Source organism: Nyctereutes procyonoides, unplaced genomic scaffold (assembly GCF_905146905.1).
Source record: "Nyctereutes procyonoides isolate TBG_1078 unplaced genomic scaffold, NYPRO_anot_genome, whole genome shotgun sequence".
Taxonomy (NCBI): Eukaryota; Metazoa; Chordata; class Mammalia; order Carnivora; family Canidae; genus Nyctereutes; species Nyctereutes procyonoides.
In genome coordinates, this window is record NW_026575146.1 from 58,386,341 (window position 1) to 58,412,173 (window position 25,833).

Here is a 25,833-nt window from a genome sequence, read left to right on the forward strand (position 1 = left end):
ATAACAGAGTAAATAAAAAAAAATCAAAGGACAAAAAATTATCGGGTAAAGCATATAATAAAACTTTAGGACAATAATAACTATTATCAAACCCTAGAATCCAAAATTTATTTCACAAGAGGTCAGGATATACATGATAACCAACATTCTTTCAGTATTTATCTACATAGATGCACTGACTACAATGTTTAAAGGAGGAAATAAAAATTAAAAAATAAAAATAAACGAGAAAACAGTTTTATAATATACTGATTGGTAACAATCTTGATTCCACTAGTATAAATTCCTTCACTGTTTACACATTTTGCCTTTAAGTGAAAATCCAAGTTTTCACATAATATACTAAATTTCTAAAATTCTTCATACTCTAAGAACTACTGAAATCAGCTTAGAGAAAGATGAACTGATATAAAGCTGAATTATGTAATTTTTAAAAAGATATCTTGAAAGAAAATTTACAATGGTACTTGGTGACTAGACTGAAAATAAAATAAGCTTCTCTATTTTTGTCTGCATGCTCCTATACTATTTAAATCCTTTTTAATGAAATATGTTGCACATAGCACTTGTGTAAAATGTTTGGGACAAAGGAATGAATAAAGTAATGCAAGGAAAAAGCCAAGCACTGAATATGAATAATGATGATTTCAATTTCCAGAGCACTGACAGCAATACACTAAGTTTTAGAATTAAAAAAAAAAATAGAGAAAAGTAAACACAGAAAGAGAAATATTTAAGAATAACAACATACTCTAACATGGAATAATGATTAGCTACTTGTTAGAATTGGTAAAACATTGCGGATCCCTAGGTGGCTCTGCGGTTTAGCGCCTGCCTTTGGCCCAGGGCGCGATCCTGGAGTCCCGGGATCAGGTCCCATGTCGGGCTCCTGGCATGGAGCCTATTTCTCCCTCCTCCTGTGTCTCTGCTTCTCTCTCTCTCTATGTCTATCATAAATAAATAAATAAATCTTAAAAAAAAAAAGAATTGGTAAAACGTTATGAAAAGTGAATTTAAAAGAAAACATTTTCTTATCCATTGGCTGAAATAAATTTTAGAGGTTGATTCTCTTAGTCAAAATTGGTCTTTAAAATTATTGACTTGCCAGATATTGCTCTTTTCAAAATTCTAATTTCTACAAAAGAGAAGTGAGAGAATTGTAGTGATGGACTTAGGAACCAGTATCTTTTTTGAAGCTTTGACAGATGGTCTTATCACGAGGATGGACATGGATCTTGTTTACGTAACTGATTTATTTTGATGGTTTTCAACTCAGTAAACAAAAGGTATTACTGATCTAACTACCAAGGCGTTTGGGAACAGGTTTGCAATTGATTTCATCATCATTGGGAAAGTCGGCCACCTGAAATCTATTTCCCACTTGACAGCCAAACTGCCTGGAACCTCACGATGGACTATGATTCCTTTGAACCATTACTCTTAATTTTCCCACTCCTAAGCTCCTATAATTTAAATCTCGTGCTTTGTCATCTATTTACATCTTATATAACTAACATCCCTGCAAAAACAATGCTGGTTTTGATGTAGAAGAGTAAGGAGGCAATTTTCTTTCTTAAGTAAACCCTATGTTCTCTTGCTTTCTTTATCACCCATCATGACACCCAGTACATAGTAAATCCTCAGAAAGGATTTGTTGAAGAAAAGGAGGCAGGCACAAACCACAATTCAGCAAATAGCTCTGAGCTACCAAGGAACTACAACAACAACAAAAAAAACCACACAGGCAAACGGCACATGAGGGGAGGTAAACATAAAAAGAAGAAGATGGTCAAGAATAGAGCAGGAAACTTTCAGTTCTCATGCTATTCCTAACTAAAGCGGTTTTATTTTTCCTTACTTCATGACTTTTTTATTTAATAGCTCCACACATATGCTACTTTAAAGAATAAAATTCATTGAATTGGTAAAATAAAATAAAATTCTACCATGAAAGGGCTGCTTGTAAAGAATTAAAAAGATGGGTCCCTGGAAGCACTGACAGCCCATTAGATCAAATAACGCTTTCACACCAGCAGAAACAAAAACGTTTGATGCCAAGAACAAATGACTAAAGATATGGATCACAAAAATGGTTGATGACTAATTTGGGGCTGAATCCATGACCAGTTAGGTTTATAGACAAGTGTTTTTTGTTTGTGGTGGTGGTGGTGTTTTTTTTAATGGCCAGTTAGGGCATTTGAAATGGTCAAAAGCACTCTAAGTGATCTCCAGAAAATTACCCAATGAGTGCATGTAGGCTGTATGTAGCAGTCAGTTCAATGTTAATTCAAATTACAAAATATTTATAAAGTCTAAAAGTAAGAGTATTAAAAACTACCCACCCTATATTTTTAACGATTGTTTTTTAGAATCACAGAAATCAATATTCAGACTTTTACCTACTCAGTAGTTGAAAACTGCCTTCAAGAAACTGTCAACTTGTGCACTTTAAATTCTTCTATGAGGGGATTTTTAAGAAAGGGAACAAAACTTATGAATGTGCAATCTGTGAATTAGAACAGTACTTGCTTCCTGGAGTGGGGTGGGGGCGGGTAGAGGAAGGCAGAGATGTACTGGGACAAGCACAGGAAACATCAAGGGGTGATAAAAATATCCTGTATCTGGATCAAAGGGTAGGTTCAGTAATCACTCTCACAGCACACTGAACTGTGTCTCTCAAGGTCTGTGTAGCTCGCTGTAAATAGATTGAAGCTCACTAAAAACTAAAAGGCAAAAACATGTATGTATGTAAAATACTTCCATTTTTCTCTATTATATATGAAATATACTTACGGAATGCATTTATAATTGTCAATTGAGAATAGATGCTTTCTTTTACAACATCCAGATAAGTAATACAGGTGTGTGTGTGTGTGTGTGTGTGTGTGTGTGTGTGTGTGTATGTGTCTTTAGGGGACGGGTGAATGTTTTCCCCAGAAAAGTCAAGCAGTAATTTATTAAGTTTCTCATCATGATATGTGGCCACAATAGTATTGCAAAACATTTGTGCAAATAATGACCGAGAATATAATTAAACAAAGCTTTTTCAAATTATTATGTTTTAACATAAAATGAATTCTATTTTTAGCGAAGCAAAATAATTACTGAATTATTTTACTCAGCTTATAGAAAAAACTGATGAGAGGCAAAGTCATTCAAGTCATTTGTTATGGTATTTATATCACTGAAATGGGGTATTATTAGTTTCGACCAGGGATGAGCTCTCTAAAACATCAGAGTTGCCTGTTCACAATCTACAAAAGCTTTCATTTTATTCACATGCTTCTGCTTATAAAGCCAGCAATACGGTACATTTTTTTTTTTTTGCCCATGGAGTTAATAAGATAAAGCAAATAAATTTAGATACTTACAATAACGTAACCAATTCAATTTCTTTAGCATCAGTTAATTCCAATTGTTTAATTTTAACTTTACTTATATTAGAGCAGAGTACTTAGGATTAAATCAGTGTTTCCACTAACATAGCTCTAAAATACATTTTAATAACTATCAAATAATTGATATAGATACGCTATGACTTTGGGGATAATTTCAGTAATTTGTATAACTAAAATCATTTAAATTACCATCAAAAGAGGATAAATTATTAACAAACCATGAGGTTTTACATGTGGCCAGAAATTTAAATTATGCTTCAATAAATGTATTATCTTGAAAAAGCAGTTAGGGAAAATAGGCTCGTCAACTTAAGCAAGATGAAGAGAAGCTGGATAAAGTCCAGGAATGAATAATATAAATTACTAAGTGATTGGAAAATTATTTAACAAAGAAAGCCTAAATGATTTGGATTTGTAGGGAACAGAAGAAGGCAGGGGTGGGCATTAATAACACCAGCCTTTACTCAACCAGACGAAGTGATACTATGCACACAGACCTCCCGTGCTCTCTGCCCAGTAAGAAAAGGATCTAAGATCAACCCCAGCAGAGTTATCTATGGTTAGGTGCCAAGAAAACTTTCCCTTGTCGATGCAATATTTTGCATCTAATAACGGCTGTAAAATCCTAAACTCTGAAAATGTTTAGCCACAACAGAAATGAACAAGGTAGTCCTTTCTCTACTACATGCAAAGCATATGTAGTAAGTGTGGTGGACCTCGTGTCCTTATGTGCACACCCTCACTGCTTGGACACACAGCGGTCTAACTTAACACTAGAGCCGTGTGTTGAGCGGATAGATTTCAGACTCTCAGCACCCTCTCTGCTCAGCTGCAAACATCCAGAAACAGCAGGAAACTGACCCTTGCTGTGAGCAGCCCTCTGCCAATAACGGACAGGAGTCTGTATAAGAACTCCAGGCTTCCTCTTCCCTCGGGTAGGGTAAGAGATGTGGCAAACATTGGTTCCCAGACTGTCCCAGTGTGATCCATCCCCTCTTAGCCACAGCTGTAACGTGCATAATCCTAGAATCTGTATTGGATCAATTCCTTGCCTTGTTTCACTTTCCCAATATCCCACTGGCATTTCCAGGAATCACCTCCCAAATAAACTCCTGGCACTGAAATTTCTGTATCGGAGTTTACTTCTTTACTATCCAGACTAAGGTAACCTATATTTCAATATATTGCCATTTCAGTGTACCACCCATCTCTTCAGACACTTAACAGTTTCTTTAAGTGGTTCCTCAGTTTTTAAATTGCTTGAAAATCTTTCATAGCTCCACAAGAAATGGAAAACTTCTATGTTCCAGCTTTCATTGTTATAGTACACCTAAAATGAACATTCAAATAGTTATTTTAAACAAGCCAGCTGTTGTTACCTGTTACCGCTGAGCCAGAACCCTGCTCTTTTGTGTGTGTGTGTGTGTGTGTGTGTGTGTTTTTTACCTGTGAAGGGGTAGGGGTGAGCAAATACAAGTGAGATAATACAGATACGCTGCACCAAACTGACCTTGCTGATTACGTCAAGTGAGCAGCAGGTTACAGGGCGCAGGAAGGGGGACAACCTCCTTGCTCTGGGATTCAATGTTTTCTTCTTTCTTGTTCATAGAACTACTTGAAGTCCATCTTATCATCTGAGGCCACTTCAAATCACTTCACATCCCAAGAGAATACATGTGGCATGCTTCTGGCCCCTATATCAGTCCAGAAACTACTAAATAATGAGAAGGAATTCCAGTCTTAATTTTCTAGGTGGCTGTGGCCAAGCTGCTTCATTTTTCTGGATCTCTGTTTCCTCAACCTTAAAATGAGAAAGTCAAAGCAGGGGTGCCTAGAATATTTTTTGAATCTAAGAGGGAAGAAAACTCTGACATATGCTCAATGTGGAGCACCTTGAGGATATGAGGTTAAGTGAAATAAACCAATGAGAAGAAGACAAATACTATATGATTGCTCTTATGTGGGGACCTAGAGCAGTTAGATTCATAGGCACAGAAAGCAGAACAGAGGTTACCAGGGGAAAGGGGGAGTTGTTTAACATATACTGAGTTTCAGTTTTGCAAGAGGACTTCTGGAGACTGGATGCACAACAATGTGAATAACTTAGCAATATTGAACTGAACATTTAAAAATGGTTAAGATGGCCAATTTTTTGTTATGCTTGTTTTTCCACAAATTAAATTTTAAAAATACAGGTTTAAAAAAACCCATAGGACTAGATGACATTTAAGATCTCTTTCAGGAAAAAAAAAAAAAAAAGATCTCTTTCAGGTCCAGACTCTTTGAATTAGTATTAATAACAATTATGTAATTGATAATGGTCGTGATGCAAGATTCATGAACAAAATTAGAACAAAAAGTTATTTATCCCATAAATATTATGCACAGTACTTGTAGGAGCTGTATTATAACCATTAATCTCTATGATGCAAGGAATGAGCTTCAGTGACTAATACTTATTCATGCTCTCTACAGAGATTCACTAAAATATTACCTAAATGTTGGGAAATCTCAAGGCCAAATAGAAAGTTCTGCAAATTTAAGATGACTATTAATCGCTCTGCAGAGCTGTCACCTCCACTTTGAAGGCCGTTGGTTCCCAACCAGAATGAACATAACACCATAACTCTCTCATGGTGAAGCCTGTGTCAGGATGAGCTGTACATGTCTACCATTCTACCTTTATTCTATAAGCCAGTGAGTAAGACCTCAGCATGCTGTAGTTTATTCTTCTTGTCTACCTCTACCATGACATACTGCAATCACTCCATGTTTCTTAAATTGATTTGAATTAGCATACCACCTACTCATAAATTCTCAAGTTTCTCAATACAAGATGATGAGAGGTTTTCTAAAATTAATCATTTTATGTCATTTTTCATATAATTGTTTCTTACTGCAAACATATAATCTACCCTAAGTTAATGTATCATTAAATTTTAATTTTTATTCTCCTTGGTTTTAACTTAAAATTTTTAAAATTATCTTAACCCATTTAAGTTTATTTTAGAAATCTATTTAATTAGACAAAAGTTAAATATTTGCTGGTTTATTTATATATTTTTAAAGATTTATGTATTTATTCATGAGAGACACAGGAGAGAGAGGCAGAGACATGGGAAGAGGGAGAAGCAGGCTCTTCACAGAGAGCCCAATTTGGGACTCAATCCCGGATCCTGGGATCACTCCCTGAGCTGACGGTAGACACTCAACCGCTGAGCCACCCAGGCATCCCTATATTTGCTGGTTTAAATAAAAGTAGAAACGGAAGAATAATAAAAATATTAAATATTAAAATATGTATAGTTGGACAAAGAAGCCAACATCAACATCATTAGCCATCAGAGAAACACAAATTAAAACCACTGTAAGATAACTAGGATATAACTACTCCCTAGCATAGCTAATATTAAAAACATTAATAATTCCAAGTGTGATAAGGATGTCCAGCAACTAGAACTCTCATACACTGCAGGTGGGAATATAAAATGGTGTAATCACTTTGGAAAACAGTATGGCAGCTTTTCACAATGTTAAACACTTGTCATGTGGCCCTACAACTCTACTTCTAGATCTTTACCCAAGAGAAAAAAAACATTATGTCTACACAGAGACTTAATATATGAATGTTCAAAACTGGAAACAAACGAAATGATTAATAACAGGTGAAAGGATAAACAAACTGTGATACACTGTTATCATGGAATGTAGTTCATGAATAAAAAGAAATAAACCACTAACAGATTCAAAAACAGGGAGGAACCTCCCAAAAACTATGGTGAGTCAAAGAAGCCAGACACAAAGGAGTAGATGTTTTGTGATTTCATGTATCTGAAATTCTAGAAAAGACAAACGGTCTAAATGACAGAAGAGATTTTACCGGACCTAGGAATGGGGCAGCGAAAGCACTGAACACAGAGAGACACACAGGAGTTATTTGGGGTGATGAAAATGCTTTATATTTTGATTGTGATGATGTTTATAAAGGGTACATATTTATCAAAACCCATCAAACCATACACTTAAATGGCAAACCTTACTGTATGTAAATGACATCTTCCTCCTGGCCTATTATAGAATGGTAGCTTCCAAATGTTTTTTAATCATTTTTCACTCTGACTTAAAAACAACTTATAAATCACATACATGTTCTATTATAAGAATACGATACACTCTACAAAAGACATAGAAAAATTGGAATTATAAAATAAAATGCTGAAGATCAAATATTTAAGTGTCCAATTGAGGCAAATTCACTAGCTGATCTATAATGGCATAATATATACTTAGGGGAGAGTTTCATCATCGAAGACAGTGGACCTAAAGCTAAACCTAAATCATGCTAAACCTGCATGTCAAAAGTCTTGATTTTTGGAACATATGGAGCCAACATGTTATCATTTAAACTGGGACTGTCTAAACAGATATTTATTATATGACTGTGGGAGAATTAGGGAAGCCTTCATTCTGCTAGCTCGTTTCTGCAATATATATACTATCTTCAATTTGTGGGAATTTTTTCAAGCTGCTTGTCCATATTATATGAAGTCAGTTTAATCAAAATAGACTATATAACCTATTTATCCACCTTGGTAGAAACCTGAAAGAATAAATAAATGCAAAAAACAAGTGAGGAGTTTTGTCATCAACCCCTCTTCCCTCAGGATGCCTCAATTACACATGTGATATATGTAATTTCTTACATTTTAGCCATTGTTTTTTATTTTTAGACCAAAAATAATTAATAGAAATTTAACATTTATTCTTCTAATCTTGCACAAACCTAGGGGGTAGATGTTCTCCTTTGGAGACATCTGATAGTGATAATTTACACTATTCAGAAATTATAGAGTCTAATAAGTGGCATGTGTGCATATGCATGTTTAATACTTAACATGCAGTTAAATATTTTAAGTCACTATTAATTTAGATACTTTAATATCACCTACTTCAATCATCAATTCAACAAACACTTATTGAGCACCTATTATGTGCAGACAGATCATATGTATTAGGTTGTACTATGGTGAGGGCAAAAAAAGACATGGTCCCTGGACCATCGATTTATGACAAAGTTCTAGAGAAAGACATTAATCACATAAATCAATTAAAATCACATTGATGTGAGGCGGCTGGGTGGCTCAGTGAGTTGAGCATCCGACTCTTTGTTTCAGCTCAGGTCATGATCTCCAGATTGTGAGATAGAGCTGTGTCCAGTTCTGTGTTCAGAAGAGAATCTGCCTCTATCTCTCCTCTTCCCCCGCCCCCACTCATGCACACTCATGCACTCTGTTTCTCTCTAAAGTAAAATAAATAAATAAAATCTTTTAAAAAATAAAACCACAATGCTGAATAGACTGTGAGGAAGAGGTCCATATGGCTAGAGGAATGTACAACAGAAAGACTCAGCCTAGTTTGGGTATCAGCCATGCTTCCCTGTGACTATGACCGCTGACCTCTAGTGTTCAATAAAATACTACTGAACCTGTACAAACAGAAACCAAGGTATAAATAAAGATACTTGTGGGGCCAACTAGTAGGATAAAGCTTCCTTTGTATTAGATCTATCTGTGGTATCATTTAGCCTTGATCACTTTCATAAGGCTGGCTCTATTCCACCTCATTAGCCCAAGACAATTATAGTAGCTCAACCCAACACCAATAAGACCATAAACATATATGAGAACACACTGAAATTGAAAAGCAATCTCAGTTATAATGTAGTAGTTCAGATGATCTAGAATAAATTGTTTCGTTATGAGGAAAGACACATATACAGTAGATTCCTAAGGAAACATCCATATATCGCACCTTGAGACACTCTGCTCTTTGCAGCCATTTTCCTACCTCTAGCTTCCCAGTACAGTGTTTGATATGATGAATCAACAGTTTTGTCCTTATATCTACAAAATGCTTTGAACGTTACAAAGCATCATTACAACGACTTTTTTTTTTCCCCTCTCATTTTATCCTGCTAACAATTCAGGTACATTATGTATTTCAAAGACTGAGGAAACTAAGGCAGGCTGGCACTCATTCAAGAAGTCTTCCACAATTGCCCCCCCCCCCAAACAGACTCACCTCCAAATTATACCATGTTCTTCAAGTATTGGCATTCTCTCTGCCATTTCTGTCTACCTCTCAGTCTTTTTGGTCTAACCTTAAAGTTCTTCCTATCTCAGTCACAAGAACAGTTCCGGCCACATAACAGATGCTCAATCACTGTTTGCCAAATGAGCTCCAGAATTCAGTTATCACAACTCAAGGGCAGGCAGGCTGAAGTAACTTGTTCAACACCAAGCTTACAAGTGGCAGATGTGGCAATCCAACTCACTCACATCTCCTGAGATCAAATTCAAGTCGGTGTTCCTTTAGCCCACACCTCTAATATCGTAGGGTAACATTATTACTGCTTCCTAGGAAGCACCAACCAAAACATAGGTATGAATATCATTTAAGCTCAAACATCAAAAACATTTTCCTGTGGGTGAAATAAATTATCTACTGAGATCTATGAGCATTGTCAGGACTTTCCAGTTTTATACTAACTATTTAAAAAAGACGGGTTTTGTTTATTACACTAGCTCCTCTATGTGGAGTTCCTCAACATCTCCAATGCTTTTTTTGCTTTGTTATTTAAAATAAGTAGCTAAAGAAACGCTCAATTTCTGTGAACTGCTTTTATGAAATTGCTGGGGAAAATTAAGAGTAATCATGAGTTTTAAATGTATAACCATCTACCAGATCAATGAACCAGAGGCAACACCTCAGCGAACCTAAATGTTGAGGCAAAAGTCCTGAAAATAAGCACAATAACAAAAAAGAAAAATCATTGGTAAAAACGGCTTTGCACAGAATAGTTATGTTATCAAGGATCATAAACAGTACTGGAATCAATGGTTTTGTCAGTTTCATAAGATATTCAGAAAAATTATTATCTCTGGCAACTAAGGCTTCAGGCCATTCAAAGTAAAAATATTTTTTTAAAGATTTTATTTATTCATGAGAGACATACAGAGAGAGGTGGAGACACAGGCAGAGGGAGAAGAAGGCTCCCTGTGGGGAGCCTGATGTGGGACTTGATCTCAGGACCCAGAATCATGACCTGGGCCAAAGGCAGATGCTCAATCACTGAACCAGCTAGGTGTCCCTATTCAAAGTAAAATTAACTTCCTTACTTACTATCACTTTCCAAAATCTTCAGGAACAATTTTGCTCTATCACTTCAACCTACAGATACAGTTTCATTCCTCAAAACAAAAACAACTCATGTTTGCTTGTATATATAGTTTAACTCTGCTAGTGATAAGATACAAAGTTAACCTGAGATTCCCAAAAGGGACAGTGCCTTTTTAAACCTAATTATGTTAATAAACATCTTTATATAAGAATTGCCTTTCTTGTATTTCAAGTGCTATCTTTTCTAATGCATTTTTTCTTATTTCACTTTTCTTCTTTAACCTTACTAATTTTAAAAAACTAAAATTGTTAATCATAAGAAAGCACAGATTGAATAGGATCCCAAATTATCAAGACTTAATAAACCATAAACCCCAAGTACTAAAGGAAGAAAAAATATATATAGCTTTGGATAACTATGTACATTTATAAGAAACAGCCTGACCGACTTGTAAACCAGAAATAGAAGCCTATTACTTCTATTATTATAGAAACGTATTACTGTTTCTGGCTTTTTTTTAAAAGATTTTATTTATTTATTCATGATAGTCACACACAGAGAGAGAGAGAGGCAGAGACACAGGCAGAGGGAGAAGTGCCAAACCGCTGCGCCACCCAGGGATTCCTGTTTCTGGTTTTGAGGCCTACCTTTTTGTCACCCACTGAAATTATACCTTTTATAAATAAAGGATAATCTTTTAAAGCAATCTTTAAATATTAGGATCATAAAAGGATGAAAATATACCTTTTTATTTAATATAAAAATGGTGTTCTGAGACACCTGGGTGGCTCAGCGGTTGAGCATCTACCTTCAGCCCAGGGCGTGATCCTGGGGTCCTGGGATCAAGTCCTACGTCAGGCTCCCCTCGGGAGCCTCCTTCTCCCTCTGCCTATGTCTCTGCCTCTGTGTCTCTCATGAATAAATAAATAAAATCTTTAGGAAAAATATGGTGTTCTACCTGGTTCCCCATCCAATAACTAACCTGTCAACTGTAATATAAATTTGGGCAACTTTAACTTTTTAAAGCTTGCTAATCAATTGATTTGATGAACCTAGTTTTCCTCCTAGTTGAGATGGGAATGGCCGTCTGGGACTTTATTCAACTGGATATAACCAGTATTAATGAAGACAAAAATCAAAAGCCACAAATGGACTAATGATCTTTGTTGAGTTTAGGACCTAATTTCTAATACATTTGTTTTTTTTTTTCTTGAGAATATTATTTTTTTAAAGATCATTTATTCATTCATGAGAGACACAGAGAGAGAGGCAGAGACATAGGCAGAGGGAGAAGCAGGCTCCCTGTGGGGAGGCCAATGAAGGACTCGATCCCAGGACCCCAGGATCATGCCCTGAGCCCAAAACAGACACTCAACCACTGAGCCACCCAGGTGCCCCTCTTGAGAATAATTTAGTTTGCATTTTCTAGCAACTAGGTTTTCAGCAGTCCTCCATTATATCAATTCATTATACACATTTGTGTTTTTAAGAGTCTTAAAAATGTCACCAATTTTTACTGATCTTTTTGCTTTATGTTGTTGATCAGGCTTGCTTGCTTATATATGTCTGTACGTACAGATGTATATATGTATTTTCTTGATAGTAATTATCAAAACAGGAGAGCTGATGGGGAATGCAGAGTGAGACAAAAATCTCAAAACTGATTTTCCTCTACATTTTTTTCTTTCCTTTTTTTAAAAACTTCAACTCACTGAGGTGAGACAAAAGTATATTAATTTGGGATACTTTTTTGAAGAACTTCTGCTTCTTAAGTATACATATCAGGCCATATTTCAGGTTTTATTTATTTAAAGGTAAAAAGTAAAATGCTCCCGAGGGGAGCCTGATGTGGGACTTGATCCTAGGACCCCAGGATCACGCCCTGGGCTGAAGGTAGATGCTCAACCGCTGAGCCACCCAGGCGTCTCAGAACACCATTTTTATATTAAATAAAAAGGTATATTTTCATCCTTTTATGATCCTAATTTTTAAAGATTGCTTTAAAAGATTATCCTTTATTTATAAAATAGTATTAGGACTAGTAGCTCAATTACCAATTAACAAACTTAGATTGGTATTGATTTTTAAGTGCTTTTTCTTTTGACAGGACTTCAGATTTCTAGAAAAGTTGTAAGAATTATACACAATATTCCCAGGTATCCATTTTCCAGATTATCTGAATAATAATATTTTACTACATTGATTTTATCCTTTTTCCTCTTTTACTCCCAAGGTTCTATATTTACGGATGCTCATACTTACAATCTGAGTACAGAGGGCTTTAAAAGTTCAAGGCTTGTAATTTTTTTTATTTGTTATTTTCCTCAAATAACCCTTTATACCTCAGATACTCCTGCTTGCCTCACTAGTGGGATTTTTCTCAAAAATGCACTGTGATTCATAAAGCTAAAACCAATCCTTCTTGACATAAAGTATATTATGTTCTTTGCCGTGGGACTGCCATGTTCAGTATTGTTATGTGAGGGAGCTTATACCACTTAACAGCTGATCTTGATATAACTAATCTGACTGCTTTATCTCTGTAGGGCAGAGCTTAGGAGCTCAGGCTCTAAAGTCAGATGACTTGGATGTGACTCCTTGCCAAAAAAAAAAAAAATCATGACTGAAGGAAGGTATATTAGTTTTAAAAATCAGGTTTACAACTTAGCACTGAGCAATGAGCCAGCCAGGACAAAGACAGTGGCTCTGATTTGCTCTAAATGGGAAATCCATCAGTTCATCAGGGCTGCATGCAAAGAAAGTGAAGCATCAGAGTCTCTCTGCAGAAATGGCTTTGACTGATGTCAACACAAATTTTTAAAGAAAATAAAAAGGCATTACATGTGTGTCTATTTCTAAAATCAGCCCTGGATCAAAGGAAGAGCAGAATTATCCTTTTTCATGGATAGAAAAGATAGGTCTTAAGTGTTCCATGAAATTAACCTTCTGACATGCTGGTTCGGTTACAGGGATTGAGCTTGAAGAATTCTGATGAACAATTCATCTTGCTGTAAAAGTGTCCAGGAGAGGAGATGACTCACAAACTATGTTCCATATATACTTACAGATTCCACAAAGGCATCTCAGGAATAGATGTCAGGGGCAAGAAGAACCTTACTGGACAGGGTTGTTATAAGCTTTAGAAATGATAGGCTAAGCACCAAGCACAGGGAATGGCACACAAGAGGTGTTCTGTAAATGGCAGTTACTGTTACTGGATTTGTTGTTTCCACTGGATTTCTGACAAAGTTGAATGGTGGTCAACTTCAAAATAAGCTATTACTGGGGTGCTTGGCTGGTGTAGTTGCTTAAGCATCCAACTCTTGGTTTCAGCTCAGGTCATGATCCCAGGGTCATGAGATTGAGCCCTGCATCAGGCTCTACACTCAGTGTGGCATCTGCTTAGAGATTCTCTCTCCCTCCTCTTCTTCCCCTCCCCTTGTGCTCTGATGTATGCACATGGTCTCTCTTTCAAATAGATAAATCTTTCTATAAAAGAAAAATTCATTATGACTGAAAACTTAAATAGCTTATACAGCCAGACCAGGAGCCATGTAGGACCCCCATCTCATCTCTTACCACTTGTCCATCACCCTTTCTTCTCTAGCCATTCTGAGCCCTCAAAAAACACTTCTTTTTATTCCCTCACTGGTTAACTCTATTCTTCAATCTTAGCTTAAAAGTCACTTCCTCTGGAAAGACTTCCTTGACCAACTCAGACTATAAATAATTTTTATTTTGACCTTAAGGTTTCTCTTTCCTTCAAATACTTGATGGCACATAGGCTCAGCTATATTGAGATCTATTATATTGAAAGTGCATTTTTTAGCACAGGTAAAGAATTCTTCTGATTTGCTTTGGCAAAGAGGGCCAGTGCTCCATTTAAATTATGTTCCATCTTGCTCAAATCATATGTAAACAAAAGTGCCAGTTATCTTAAAGTTTTCCACTTTCTACTCATGTGAAAAATTTTATAGGACAAGTTGAACTCTCCAAGTTAAAAAAAAAAAAAAAGGTCCTGATGTTGGAATTGATGGTTTGATAAGCAAATTAGATATTCACAGGAAACATTATATATCTCTAGGAACAAAATTATGGAATTAACTAAATTAGTCTATACAGGTAAGTGACTGAAGAAGCCAATTTTCAGCAATTTGACTTTGGAAGGTCTTCTGGGATAGTTGGAATAAATGAGTAATTGAAGTCTCTTCCAACTAGAAATCCAAACGCCAATCAGGCTAGCTAAAATATTAATATATTCTCACCTTCATTTCCTAAACTGTTACATCCTACCACAAAACCACACTAGATCCAAAATTATTATATTTCACGAACTGAATAAAACACTGGAGGTATTCCTGATATTTACTGAGAAGTCCTCTGGCATTTTCTCTAATCACTATGGCAACTGCACTCTGTGCCCATCCAGGCTGGAGAAGGCCAATACTGCCCCCGTGGGTCAGACCACGTGGTCTCTGTTCTGATCTAGAGCCTGAGTCTCCCTAACTCATAACCCAGAGTAATACAAAGAAGGATCAGAGGTTAATGCTTACTAAAGAAAATGAGAGCAACTGGTTTTAAAACTAGAATAGCTGTAGGGATCCCTGGGTGGCGCAGCGGTTTAGTGCCTGCCTTTGGCCCAGGGCGCGATCCTGGAGACCCGGTATCGAATCCCACGTCGGGTTCCCGGTGCATGGAGCCTGCTTCTCCCTCTTCCTGTGTCTCTGCCTCTCTCTCTCTCTCTCTGTGTGACTATCATAAATAATTAAAAATTAAAAAAAAAAAAAACTTAAACACCTTAAAAAAAAAAAACTAGAATAGCTGTAGAGGAAGGGTTACTTGAGAGTGATGGCAAAAAGACAAGGCCAAAGGCCAAACCTCATAGAAAAGAGGGTCAAAAATCCACAAATTACAGGAGTCAGATAATACTAAGAACAAGGAAAATAAGAGTTAAAAAATAATAATAATAAATTTGTTGAAGGTTTATTATATAATGCCAGGTACTACCTTAAATTATTAGTAAACACATTATTTAATATTTGTAGACAAGCATAAGCTTGATATTACTATCTCTATCTTTTACCTGAGGAAATTGTATCTCAGGCAATTTGCCCAAGAACATATAACCAGAAAGAGCTAGAGCCCGGATTCGAACCCATACCTTTTAACTATGACTCTCAGTCTCTTCACCTCCATAAAACCTGCTTTCCTGGATGAAGTGGCTCTCCAAGAAATAAAAGGGGAAGCAGCCCAATAGCCATAGAGCAAGAGAGATAATATGATAGACAAAAGTATCAAGTGTCAAGGAAAAATCCAGAAAGATCCTAGGGAATATTGTTGGATTTATTTCTGTCAGAAGTGTGCAGTATCCACAGTTGGATGGGTAGGCACCCAAATTTCACAGGATTAAGAAATGTCTGGACAAAAGGGAGACACAGCAGACATGTACAGATGTCTCAAGAAAACTGACAGTGGGGGAACAGACTGTGAAAGAGGTCAACTGAAGAGGGAAAAGAATGAAAATATGAAGGAGGGAACACATGTAAAGATGCCACAAATGGATCATCTGACTCAACCTCCCACTAGAGGTTCTTAGGAAACACTTCCACAACCCTCACTACTAGCCCCTCATCATCCAGTACAGACTCCCTGATTTCCCTTGAGCTCTTCCATACTTTCCCCTACCAGAAATACCCTCTTTTGGTCCATTTTTCTTAGACTTCCAACTTTTACTTCAGCATCTGGCTCAAAAGTCACATCCATGGTGAAGATATGACTGATTTTCATTCCCAAGAACAATCTCCACTGTTACTCCTGAGGCACTTTGTATCCAATTCTACAACAATATCTATCCCTCAAGAGCTGGCTTTCCAGAGTCAGGTGCCATGTCAAACCCCCTTGGAAACCCTAGCATTTAACACAGTGCCTGACATATTCCTCTGAAATTATATTATCTTAAACTGATCACAATGATCTAACAATAGACAAGAAAGTATTTTTAAAATCACTTTTAACAGAGAATCAGCACATACGGTTACTCAACAATTTAAATAGTAGAGCTCTTATTTTTACAAATATTCAGTAGAGATGTTCAGCTAGAAGGCCCACATTTTGGATTGGCAGAGCAAAATTTATTTCAATTGTAAATCAGCATGTTCCTTCGAAACACCTTTTTATATTAGATACTAAAAATTAGCAATTCTGGCTCTAAAAGATAAAATAAATATGCTCTTCAAGAGCTAAAATCATTCTCTTTTGTTTTTCTACAAAAAGACAGTCAACGGGAATTCATTTTAACCCCATCTTTTAGGACGTCTGCCATGGGTTTTAATTAGGAGAATACTGTCCCCTGAGGGAAGCAAACCAATGGGAATCAAGTCCCAAATAAAAGCAAAGCACAGAAACCTGTCTTTGTTTCTGCTGATTATATGAGATAATGGTCTCAAATGAAAAGAATTTTATTCATGTCCATCAAAGCTAGGATGGACAGAAAGCAAATCTCTTAACCCTGAACAGAAAAGAAAGATAAAGACAGAAATGATAGAGTACACTACCTCAGGATTAGGTCTCTAGACTAGCAAAGGGATCCATTTAAAATATTACAGATTGAATTTCAAGGCAATGCAGTATTCTGTTATGGATTTAACATACTATATGCAATCTTCCCCCCCACACACACACACACCCCTTAGTCTCTGTACACTGCTTCCCTCACAAGAATTTTCTCATGGGTATACTGCTCATCACCCCATTTTCTTTCTGGACGTGACTACATACTACATACATCACAGGAATATGGCAAACAGAAGTGAGAATAAAAATGACCCCTTGTTGAAGCTGTGGTCTCGTGAGGATCTCAGGAGTACTCATGTCAAAATTCCTTTCCTAAAATCTGTTTCCTAAAATTTGAGGCATCATTTTAAAGATACCCATCATGAATAGATCTACTGGGATTCATTTAAAATTTACCCTTCTTGAATCTTCAAGATTATCCTTTGCCTAGAACCTAACTGGCACCTCTGATCGACTCTGTTTCTCAAACAAAATGTCATTTATCCCTTTGACCACAGGGATAATACACGCACTTGCCAGGATGTACCATAACTTAAGTGGAAATGCTAAATATGCCATAGATTGACACTAACCAAAAGGAAACAATATAGCTGCAAAAGAAACAATATTGTTAGAATACAACTATCCTATTCATTTTGTGTCTCAAATCATATGTAACAATCACTGCCCAGATGATTTATAGAAAACCAAAGTTCTTATCTGAATATAATCTTGAAATGAATTTTTATCATGTAAAAAGAGGTTTCAGTGTCCCAGTTACATACTAAAGACTCAAGAGAAAGAAAGTGTGTCCCTGTGCAGGAAAAGGTAAAGACCATAGTCTCTGATAATAAAAGAAGTCAAAATTGACAGCTAACTTGACAAAAGATTTTTTCTTCTTTGAGTTCAAACAGAAGCCCCTCAACCCCAGGGCTCCACTGCACCTGGGAAGTTGTGTTTACAAGAAGTGGTATAGTGATAACACATTTACCCACTTTGACAGAAAAGCTGTGTGCCTTTCTCTAAGGAACGGAGAAGGTAGGCAGAGACTACAGGAAAAAGCTAGAACTGTACTCAGAGGGGCAGTTAAAAGTAGGAGAAAAAGTCTTAGAGCCCTGGTTCGAAGTGGCTTAGGAATCATCCTCAATGTCAGCAACACTGTGGAACACCTGAAACCCAAGATTGCAACAAGGAGTAAAAATGCTGGCTGGCTTTACTCTAGGTTCTGCTTTGGCTGGCTGTGGGAAAGAATGCAATAGTGGAAGACACATTCCTCCTTCCTGCTCCTGGATTTTCAATTCAGGTTTAGGGCAAGTAGGGTCAAAGACCACTCATATTTAGGCATAAAATGACCAACTTGAAAAATAATCTATAGGAAACTCTAAGAAATCATTCAAGGCAGGGGGAAGGCAAGGGAGAAGTAACTCACTTCTAGTCATAGTCTATAGAAACCATCAGTCCAAAGTCTTCTTATATTGGGACGCCTGGGTGGCTCAGTGGTTCAGCATCTGCCTTCTGCCCAAGATGTGATCCTGGAGTCCCGGGATCGAGTCCCACATCAGGCTCCCAGCATGGAGCCTGCATCTCCTTCAGCCTATGTCTCTGCCTCATTCTCTCTGTGTGTCTCTCATGAATAAATAAAACTTAAAAAAAAAAAAAAAAACAGTTTTCTTATAAAGATGATGAGTAATATGGAAGTTTTAATATTTTGTCAACGTATCAAATTTGAATATTTTTATAGATTTTATTGAAATGGGCAACCATGTCTATATTTGGAAGCTGAGACTCTATGGTGTTTTGTGAAATGGTGCAAAATTACAAAAGACAGGAAATTTAATGAAGTACTGCTATAACAAGACCTTGTAGTCATTGCTCAGAATTCTCTATTCCTGAACCAGATTGTCTAAAGAAAGAAAGTTGATTTTTGAGCTCATACAGGATAAATGAAAAAGCACAGAAATAATTTTAGAATCCACATTTTACTTGGTACTTATTACTCAGTGAGATTAGAACCTTTGTGCTTTAAAGAAACAAAACTTATGTTAGATCTTAAAATTCCTTGGTTTTTCAACTTTCTAATAAATATATTATATGCCTCAACAATAAACAAGTTTAGCTATAGACTTCCTCACATTAGAGTGGCCAAAGCAAGGACACAATAAAATTGAATCAACAGAAGTAACTACCTTTGACATCAATGCCATGATTTCAACATCCATCATGGGTCAGTGACAAAAGCTACCAGATTTTAAAGGTATCCCACTACACTTGGAAAACTCAACATGACATCAGTACATTAATAATACAAAGACTAGAGGCAAGTTAAGAACATTAAGAAATTTTAAAAATTTTTTTAAAAGAATAAGAAATTAATAATAATCTCATCAGTTGTACAGAATATATCTACAGGGACACTAAGAGAATGCACTAGAGAGGGGCAGCTGGGTGGCTCAGTTAAGTGTCCAATTCTTGGTTTCAGCTCAGGGCATGATCTCAGGGTTGTGAGATCAAGCCCCACCTAGGGCTTCACCCAGGGCATGGAGCCCACTGATGCCCACTCTCTCTCCTTGTCTAAAAAAAAAAAAAAAGAGGAATACACTAGGGAACATCAAATGTGATATTTTCTAGTTTAAAGAAAGAAAGAAAGAAAGAAAGAAAAGAAAAAAAATGAGAGAGGAAAAAAAAAATCCTTCCAAATAAGCCTGGAAGCACTACAGGCAACTCCAGGCAAGTATCACACTAATCCACTATGTGAAATAAAACACTTTGTTGACAAAAAGAAAACGAGAGTTCTCACCTACTTTGCTTGGTGTGAGGGGATGTAACGTCTCACCTGCCTTGAATGTCCTAGAGGAAAGAGCTAACTTGAGGAACTGAAAGCTATGCCTGCTGGGAATGAGCCATATGGCACAGCACAGTGTTTTCCAAAGAGGGGTCCATGTGTACACGAGATTATTTTTCATGAGGACGTGAACAAGGTGAGTGTACATTATGTATGACTTTCTACTTACACTGGTGATAGTGATTTTCCACTTCTGGAAGCAACTTTGGTTTTTTAAGGTTACATAGTTAATACAAAAAGTGATTTTAATTGAAGCAGCAATCAGTCTCTCCACCAACTACATGCAGTGAGATGGGTGGCTGCCTTCCCGAACTTTGGTAAGGCTTGGGGATTTATTCTTTGGTTTAACCCCCAACCATGGGTAATATCATATGAAAAAAAAAAAAGAAGGATTAAGTGAATTAGAGCAAAAAATACCCAATATTCCTCCTCCACTCAGTTTTCAGGCAGCCAAGTATTCACCTTCTAGGCAGGAAGCTGGAGAAGTCTTCTTTAAAAATATGACAGCCCAAGAGGAAAAAAGATACTGAACACCAGAGGGTCCCCAGTTAAAAAGCCCAGTCAGATGACCGACCCTACATTGCATTCAACAAGACCCACCCATGCATGCAAATCAGCTGTTTATCCTCATGCTTTTAAATATGGATAAACACGCAAAGATTATCAGACATCTAAGAAAAGCTTCAAAAAAAGACAAGAGACCAAAACTCCACAAAGTAACAAAAAACAAAATCCCAAAGAGCAAAGTAGTTTGAAGGAAAAAGACTATAAAAAGGAAAAAAATTTAACAATTTTTAAAAATTAGTATCTTCGGAGAGAAATAAAAATATACTATAATCAGGAAATAAAATGTGATGTTACAAAAAGGAACCTACAGGAAAATTTTTAAAAAGCTTCTCCTTGATCCCAGCCCTCTCCCTGCCCATCCCGCTTCTATCATCTGAAAAGAATTTAACCGCAAGCACCTCTGCCTAAAAAAATATCCCTTTCGCTAGCTACTTTTCTGTAATTGTAAGAGTGACATTTGCTGGAGATTCTCCTTGATACCAAGAAATTAGAGGCAAATCACACAAGTCTCAAGATAATGCTCTACATGATCTTTCTCATTTATTTTCTCACCACTCTTCAGAAAAATTGACAGGCCAAGGTGTTCACTAATCTACATTGCAGAACCATTAACTGGCACAAATAGCATGATTTCCTCATTATCTTTCCAAAACAAGCCAAGTGTCCTGAGTATGAATAAGCTCTGTAGTAAACATGTGATGATGAATTCATTCTCAATTTTTTAAACGGGATGAGTCAGATCTCCAGACCTTCAAGATCATTTAATTTTCATTCAACAGTATTTTTCAGTCTCCAAAATACTCAGGCATTTTCTAAATCATCACAAAGGCAAAATCCTTGCCTGGAAGTTACATGCAAACCTCTCCTTTATCAAGTACTACCTATTGTGAGCTGATTCTGTGTTAACTATGATTGATGATATAGGAAGTTGTGGTCAAGAATCAGGGAAGCGAGAGGCACCTGAGTGGCTCAGTGGTTGAGCACCTGCCTTTGGATCAGGTGGTGATCCTGGGGTCCTGGGATTGAGTCCTGCCTTGAGCTCCCTGCAGGGAGCCTGCTTCTCCCTCTGTCTGTGTCTCTGCCTCTCTCTCATGAATAAATAAATAAAATGTATAAAAAAAAAAAAAAGAATCAGGGAGAGGAAAAGAGAGGGACAGAACTCATATAGGATGGTCAAGGCAGAAACAGGAGTAAGAGGCTCTTTCAGAACAGGGATTATGGTTTGGATACTTTCCTTTGCATCCCTATAGCCCAGCACAATCTGCTACATCCACAAAGTGCTCAAGAAACACTTGCTCAGATTAATCTAAGAACCAAACTCAATCTATCTCAGCACCCACTGGGTCAGAAAGGAGAATCCAAACCCTCTCTAGATACAGCTCGGTAGGGCAGACAGTCGTCAGCACAGGGAAAGGCATGGCATTTTTGTCTGAGAACGGCTATTACTTACCTGCTGTTGTACTGGTACCTGCTGTACCACCTGTGTAGGCACTGCTGCTTGACTAGCCACAGATGTCTGTAAAGTCACTGTCGAACCTGTGTCCGACCCGGTCTCTGATGTCTGCATGATGGTCTCTGAAATACATCAAAAGAGAAATAACGTTTTAAACGCTCTCCTCACATGACGAGCTGCATTACATGTGTTCTTAAAACCCTACGCTGAGAGAGACTTTCAACTCTCAGGGTACTTCTTACGCCAACACACTGCCATCATATCCCATGCATGTTTCTAGTAACTCGGATCACTCTTTAAATAAATACAAAAAATTACCAAGTCACATTTAAAAAAATCCCCATTAGCACCTCTAATTTTGAGGCTATAAAACTTGAACTTCCTTGAAGTCTACCTTCCTTAGGTCTCAGCTGTTATAAATCAGTTCAATCATATTATAAACTAAGCCCAAAAATATTTCAAGATACTCAATTTTCAGTACAAGAACCCTGACTGGATGTAAATATGTCAGAAAAATGTTATTTTCTAGACACTTTTATAGGCCATTAGGATGTCATCAAAGGTGTACAATTTAGAATAAATTATTTCTAACCCTTTCCAACTTTCAAACTTACTATGCTGTGATCTAAAACAGAAGTAATGCATATCCAAAAACTTAATCAAAGGGTTGGGCTCACTAATTTGCTCTGCCTGTGGTATGATATAGTACTAAAATCAACCTTAATTTAACACAAAGATAGCCAAAAGTCAACAAATGTTTGGTATTTTGAGGATGGGGAGGATAGAAATGAGACTTGTAAGCAAAGACATGAAATTTTACCTTCTCCCATTCAGAGTTCAACCTGGCACATTTTTTAGTTTGTATGTGTCTGCTCTGCTAACATGTTAAATTTTGCAGCATGTGCTCTAATGGGCATGGATTCTCACACCTCCTGATCTCAGCATTCCCTTGAACTACTTATATAGTCAATGGAATAAATATTAATTTTTGTGTTATTGAGCAAGGGAACAGAATTCTAATTTTCTTTCCTGGGGGGCTAGGGGCACAATATTTAATTGGTAGATTAAGAAAAACACTGCATTATGGTTTAAATCTGTGAGCAGTATGGTGAACATTAATTTTCCCTACAAAAACTCTGAAAGAGTATCTAGTTCTTTCAAGGAGAAAATTAAGCCCTTTATCATCTTTTGTCACAGTGTGCCCTCTTCCAATTTTTCCCCTCAAACCTTTTCTAGCACCTCATTCAATTTTAGAAATGGACCTCTGAAGACATTTCATCTACTCTTATTTTATAAACAAGGAAACCAGAACCCAGGGAGGTGGAGGCTCACTCAAGGTGACAGGAACAGCCATGAGACTAAACCTTTTCACTTTGAATCTGTGCTTATTTTTCTTTCTAGGCCTTGACTGTTGGCAACTCTTTAAGTGATTTTCATATTCTATTGTTAGGCAAAGCCCTAAAGCAGTATAATAAACTTTACCACATACAAGAGATACAGCAATTAACAGCTAACACTGATTCAATGTTTAACATATGCTAAGGACTCTTCCAAATGCTCTACCATATAAATTAATCCAGTAACAACCCGGTGTGATTGGTAGGGTTATAATCATTCATTTACAGACGAGGGACCTCGGGTACACAAAGTGAAGGTGGTTAGAAGCTTATAAAATAAACGGGGAAGTGATAGAGACTGCAGCTACCACCCCATTTATTTGGATCAGCTACTAACGTTCAGCTCCAAGAAGTTGAGAATTTGTGCGAAGGCTAAGCGGTAGGTGCCAGGTCTCCCAATTTTCCAAACGAAGCTGAAAAGTTCAGATTTTTATGTGACATCACCAAACGATGGCTCATTTTTTTAAACTGTAGCATTAATCTCCGAGCAAACACACACACACACACACACACACACACACACACACACACACACACCTCTGGGCTAGCATTAAAGACTATGGATATGCCTAAAAATGTCTGAGAATGAGAAGATTCACTACATAAAATTCTTGTCTAATGAAGATTAACTGGAGGACTCCTGATTCTCAAATTCTGGGAAAGGGATATACACATGAGGAACCCTATCTGTGCCTCTTCCTTGTATTCCATCACAGAGGGAAAAATATACCCTCCTCAAAATGAAAGCAAAAGCCAATGCCCTTTGATTGAAGCTTGTAGACCATCACAATGCCTTTTGTGCTACAGCAGAGGAGCTATTGGTTAAGAATAAGCGGATAACTTTCTGCAGAGAATGAAGAATGAACCAGATGTTGGATACTACCTTCAGTGAGGTTTTCTTAGCCTCTCTTCCCAACTTCAAGATAGATGGAGGCCTTCATCTGTTTCCTAATGAAATGGGTTCATGAAAATAGGGATGCCGATTATGGCCAATCGAGGGTGGGTGTTTCTTAGAGTGAAGTCACTTACCTAAAACTCCCTCCTATTTCTCCCATTGCTGGCTAGTAATTTTATCAAGGCATTTCAGGTGCCCATACATTGTTCTGCAGACCAGTTTACACACCCCTGTTGGTATATGATCCATACCATGATATCTATTTTAGACCTAACATAGGCAAGAATATAAAAAATAAAGATCTCTTTAAAAATTAAATACATTTGGGGCAACTAGGTGGCACACTTGGTTAAGTGTCAGACTCTTGGTTTTGGCTCAAAAAGTGATTTCAGGGTCATGAGATCAAGCCCCACATCGGGTCCCATGCTTGATGTAGAATCTGCTTAAGACTCTCTCTCTGACCCTCCCCTCCAAAATAAATAAATCTTTTAAGAAAAATTAAGTATACTTGTAAAGCAATTCCTAAGAATTCTCAATAAACTACCTTATCAGAAGATAAAAGGCACAGATTTGAAAAATGGCCTCTCATGGACTCTATTAGACTCCACAGAAAGGCTTTGTCTTAGAGTTACTACTAATTAAAAATTCTTAATTGCCAACATTTAAAAAGCAGAAATCCCTGTGTTAGAAACCAATTTCCAGATTCTTCCAAAAAATGTGAAAATTTAAAAAAGGTGAACCTATGTTATATGTTTTATAGGTAAATTGCTTAAATGGCAATACCCCTTCATTTGCCTGGCCTCTACAGGCATGTGAGTTCATGACACTTTTGGGGGTAACCTGAACTTTAGTCTTACACATCGAGATTAAAAATGAAAAAATTACATTTTGGGTTTAAGATAATTTTGGTAACATTTTTACACATTCACTTCTTTCATACAGAAGAGAAATACTCAACTTTTGACCACCTTACTAAGAGATGAGGACACTCAGAGATGTTAGGTCATACTTGACCAGGGTCAAACAGCTGGAGGTTGGAAAGGAGGGTTTGGAAATACCAAGGCGGATCATGTAGTAAACCACCAGATCGAGTGGGAAGTCCTGAATTTCAGAACAGACACAGAAGAGAAGAGAGTAAAGCAAACGGGGACCTTTTCAGAATGAAAAAGGAGGAAATGGGTCCCAACTGTTTTAGAGGAGCAGCCTTTGCAGAAGAGACTGGGGGAAATGAGATAGAAAGGAAATGATGGCTTTGTAACTTCAAGTGAGAAATTCATGGAGAGCTTTCTATCCAAGTCTCTGGCTCCATGCAATGCCACATCAAAACTGGCACAGAAAGCCCAATCCAGAACAACCAATAATTGGTCCCGAAACATCCGTTTCCTCTCCAGGGATTGCTCCTCATCCCACCTCACCCTGGGTCACAGGGTTGTGCCAATGGATACGAATTTAGTCTCCTTAAAAAAAAAAAAAAAAAAAAAATTTAGTCTCCTCATCTCTCCTTGACGGCCACAACTTCACCTCCTATGATTTCATTGTCTTCCTCAGT

At 37.0% G+C, this 25,833-nt stretch overlaps 1 protein-coding gene across 8 annotated transcripts in view; it reads right to left on the reverse strand.

Moving 5' to 3' along the window:
• RFX3 (regulatory factor X3) overlaps positions 1-25,833 on the reverse strand; it is a 288,427-nt gene that overhangs the window by 143,041 nt on the left and 119,553 nt on the right. For 6 of the 8 annotated variants that reach the window (XM_055309886.1, XM_055309893.1, XM_055309885.1 and 3 more), the window contains exon 2: positions 21,990-22,114. In XM_055309886.1, the coding sequence (XP_055165861.1) occupies positions 21,990-22,106 (117 nt within the window). In that variant the 5' untranslated portion in view covers positions 22,107-22,114. Of the gene's footprint in view, positions 1-21,989; positions 22,115-23,726; positions 23,848-24,272; positions 24,904-25,833 lie in introns of those variants that run through there. The other 2 variants (XM_055309887.1, XM_055309891.1) reach the window with 2 other exon arrangements.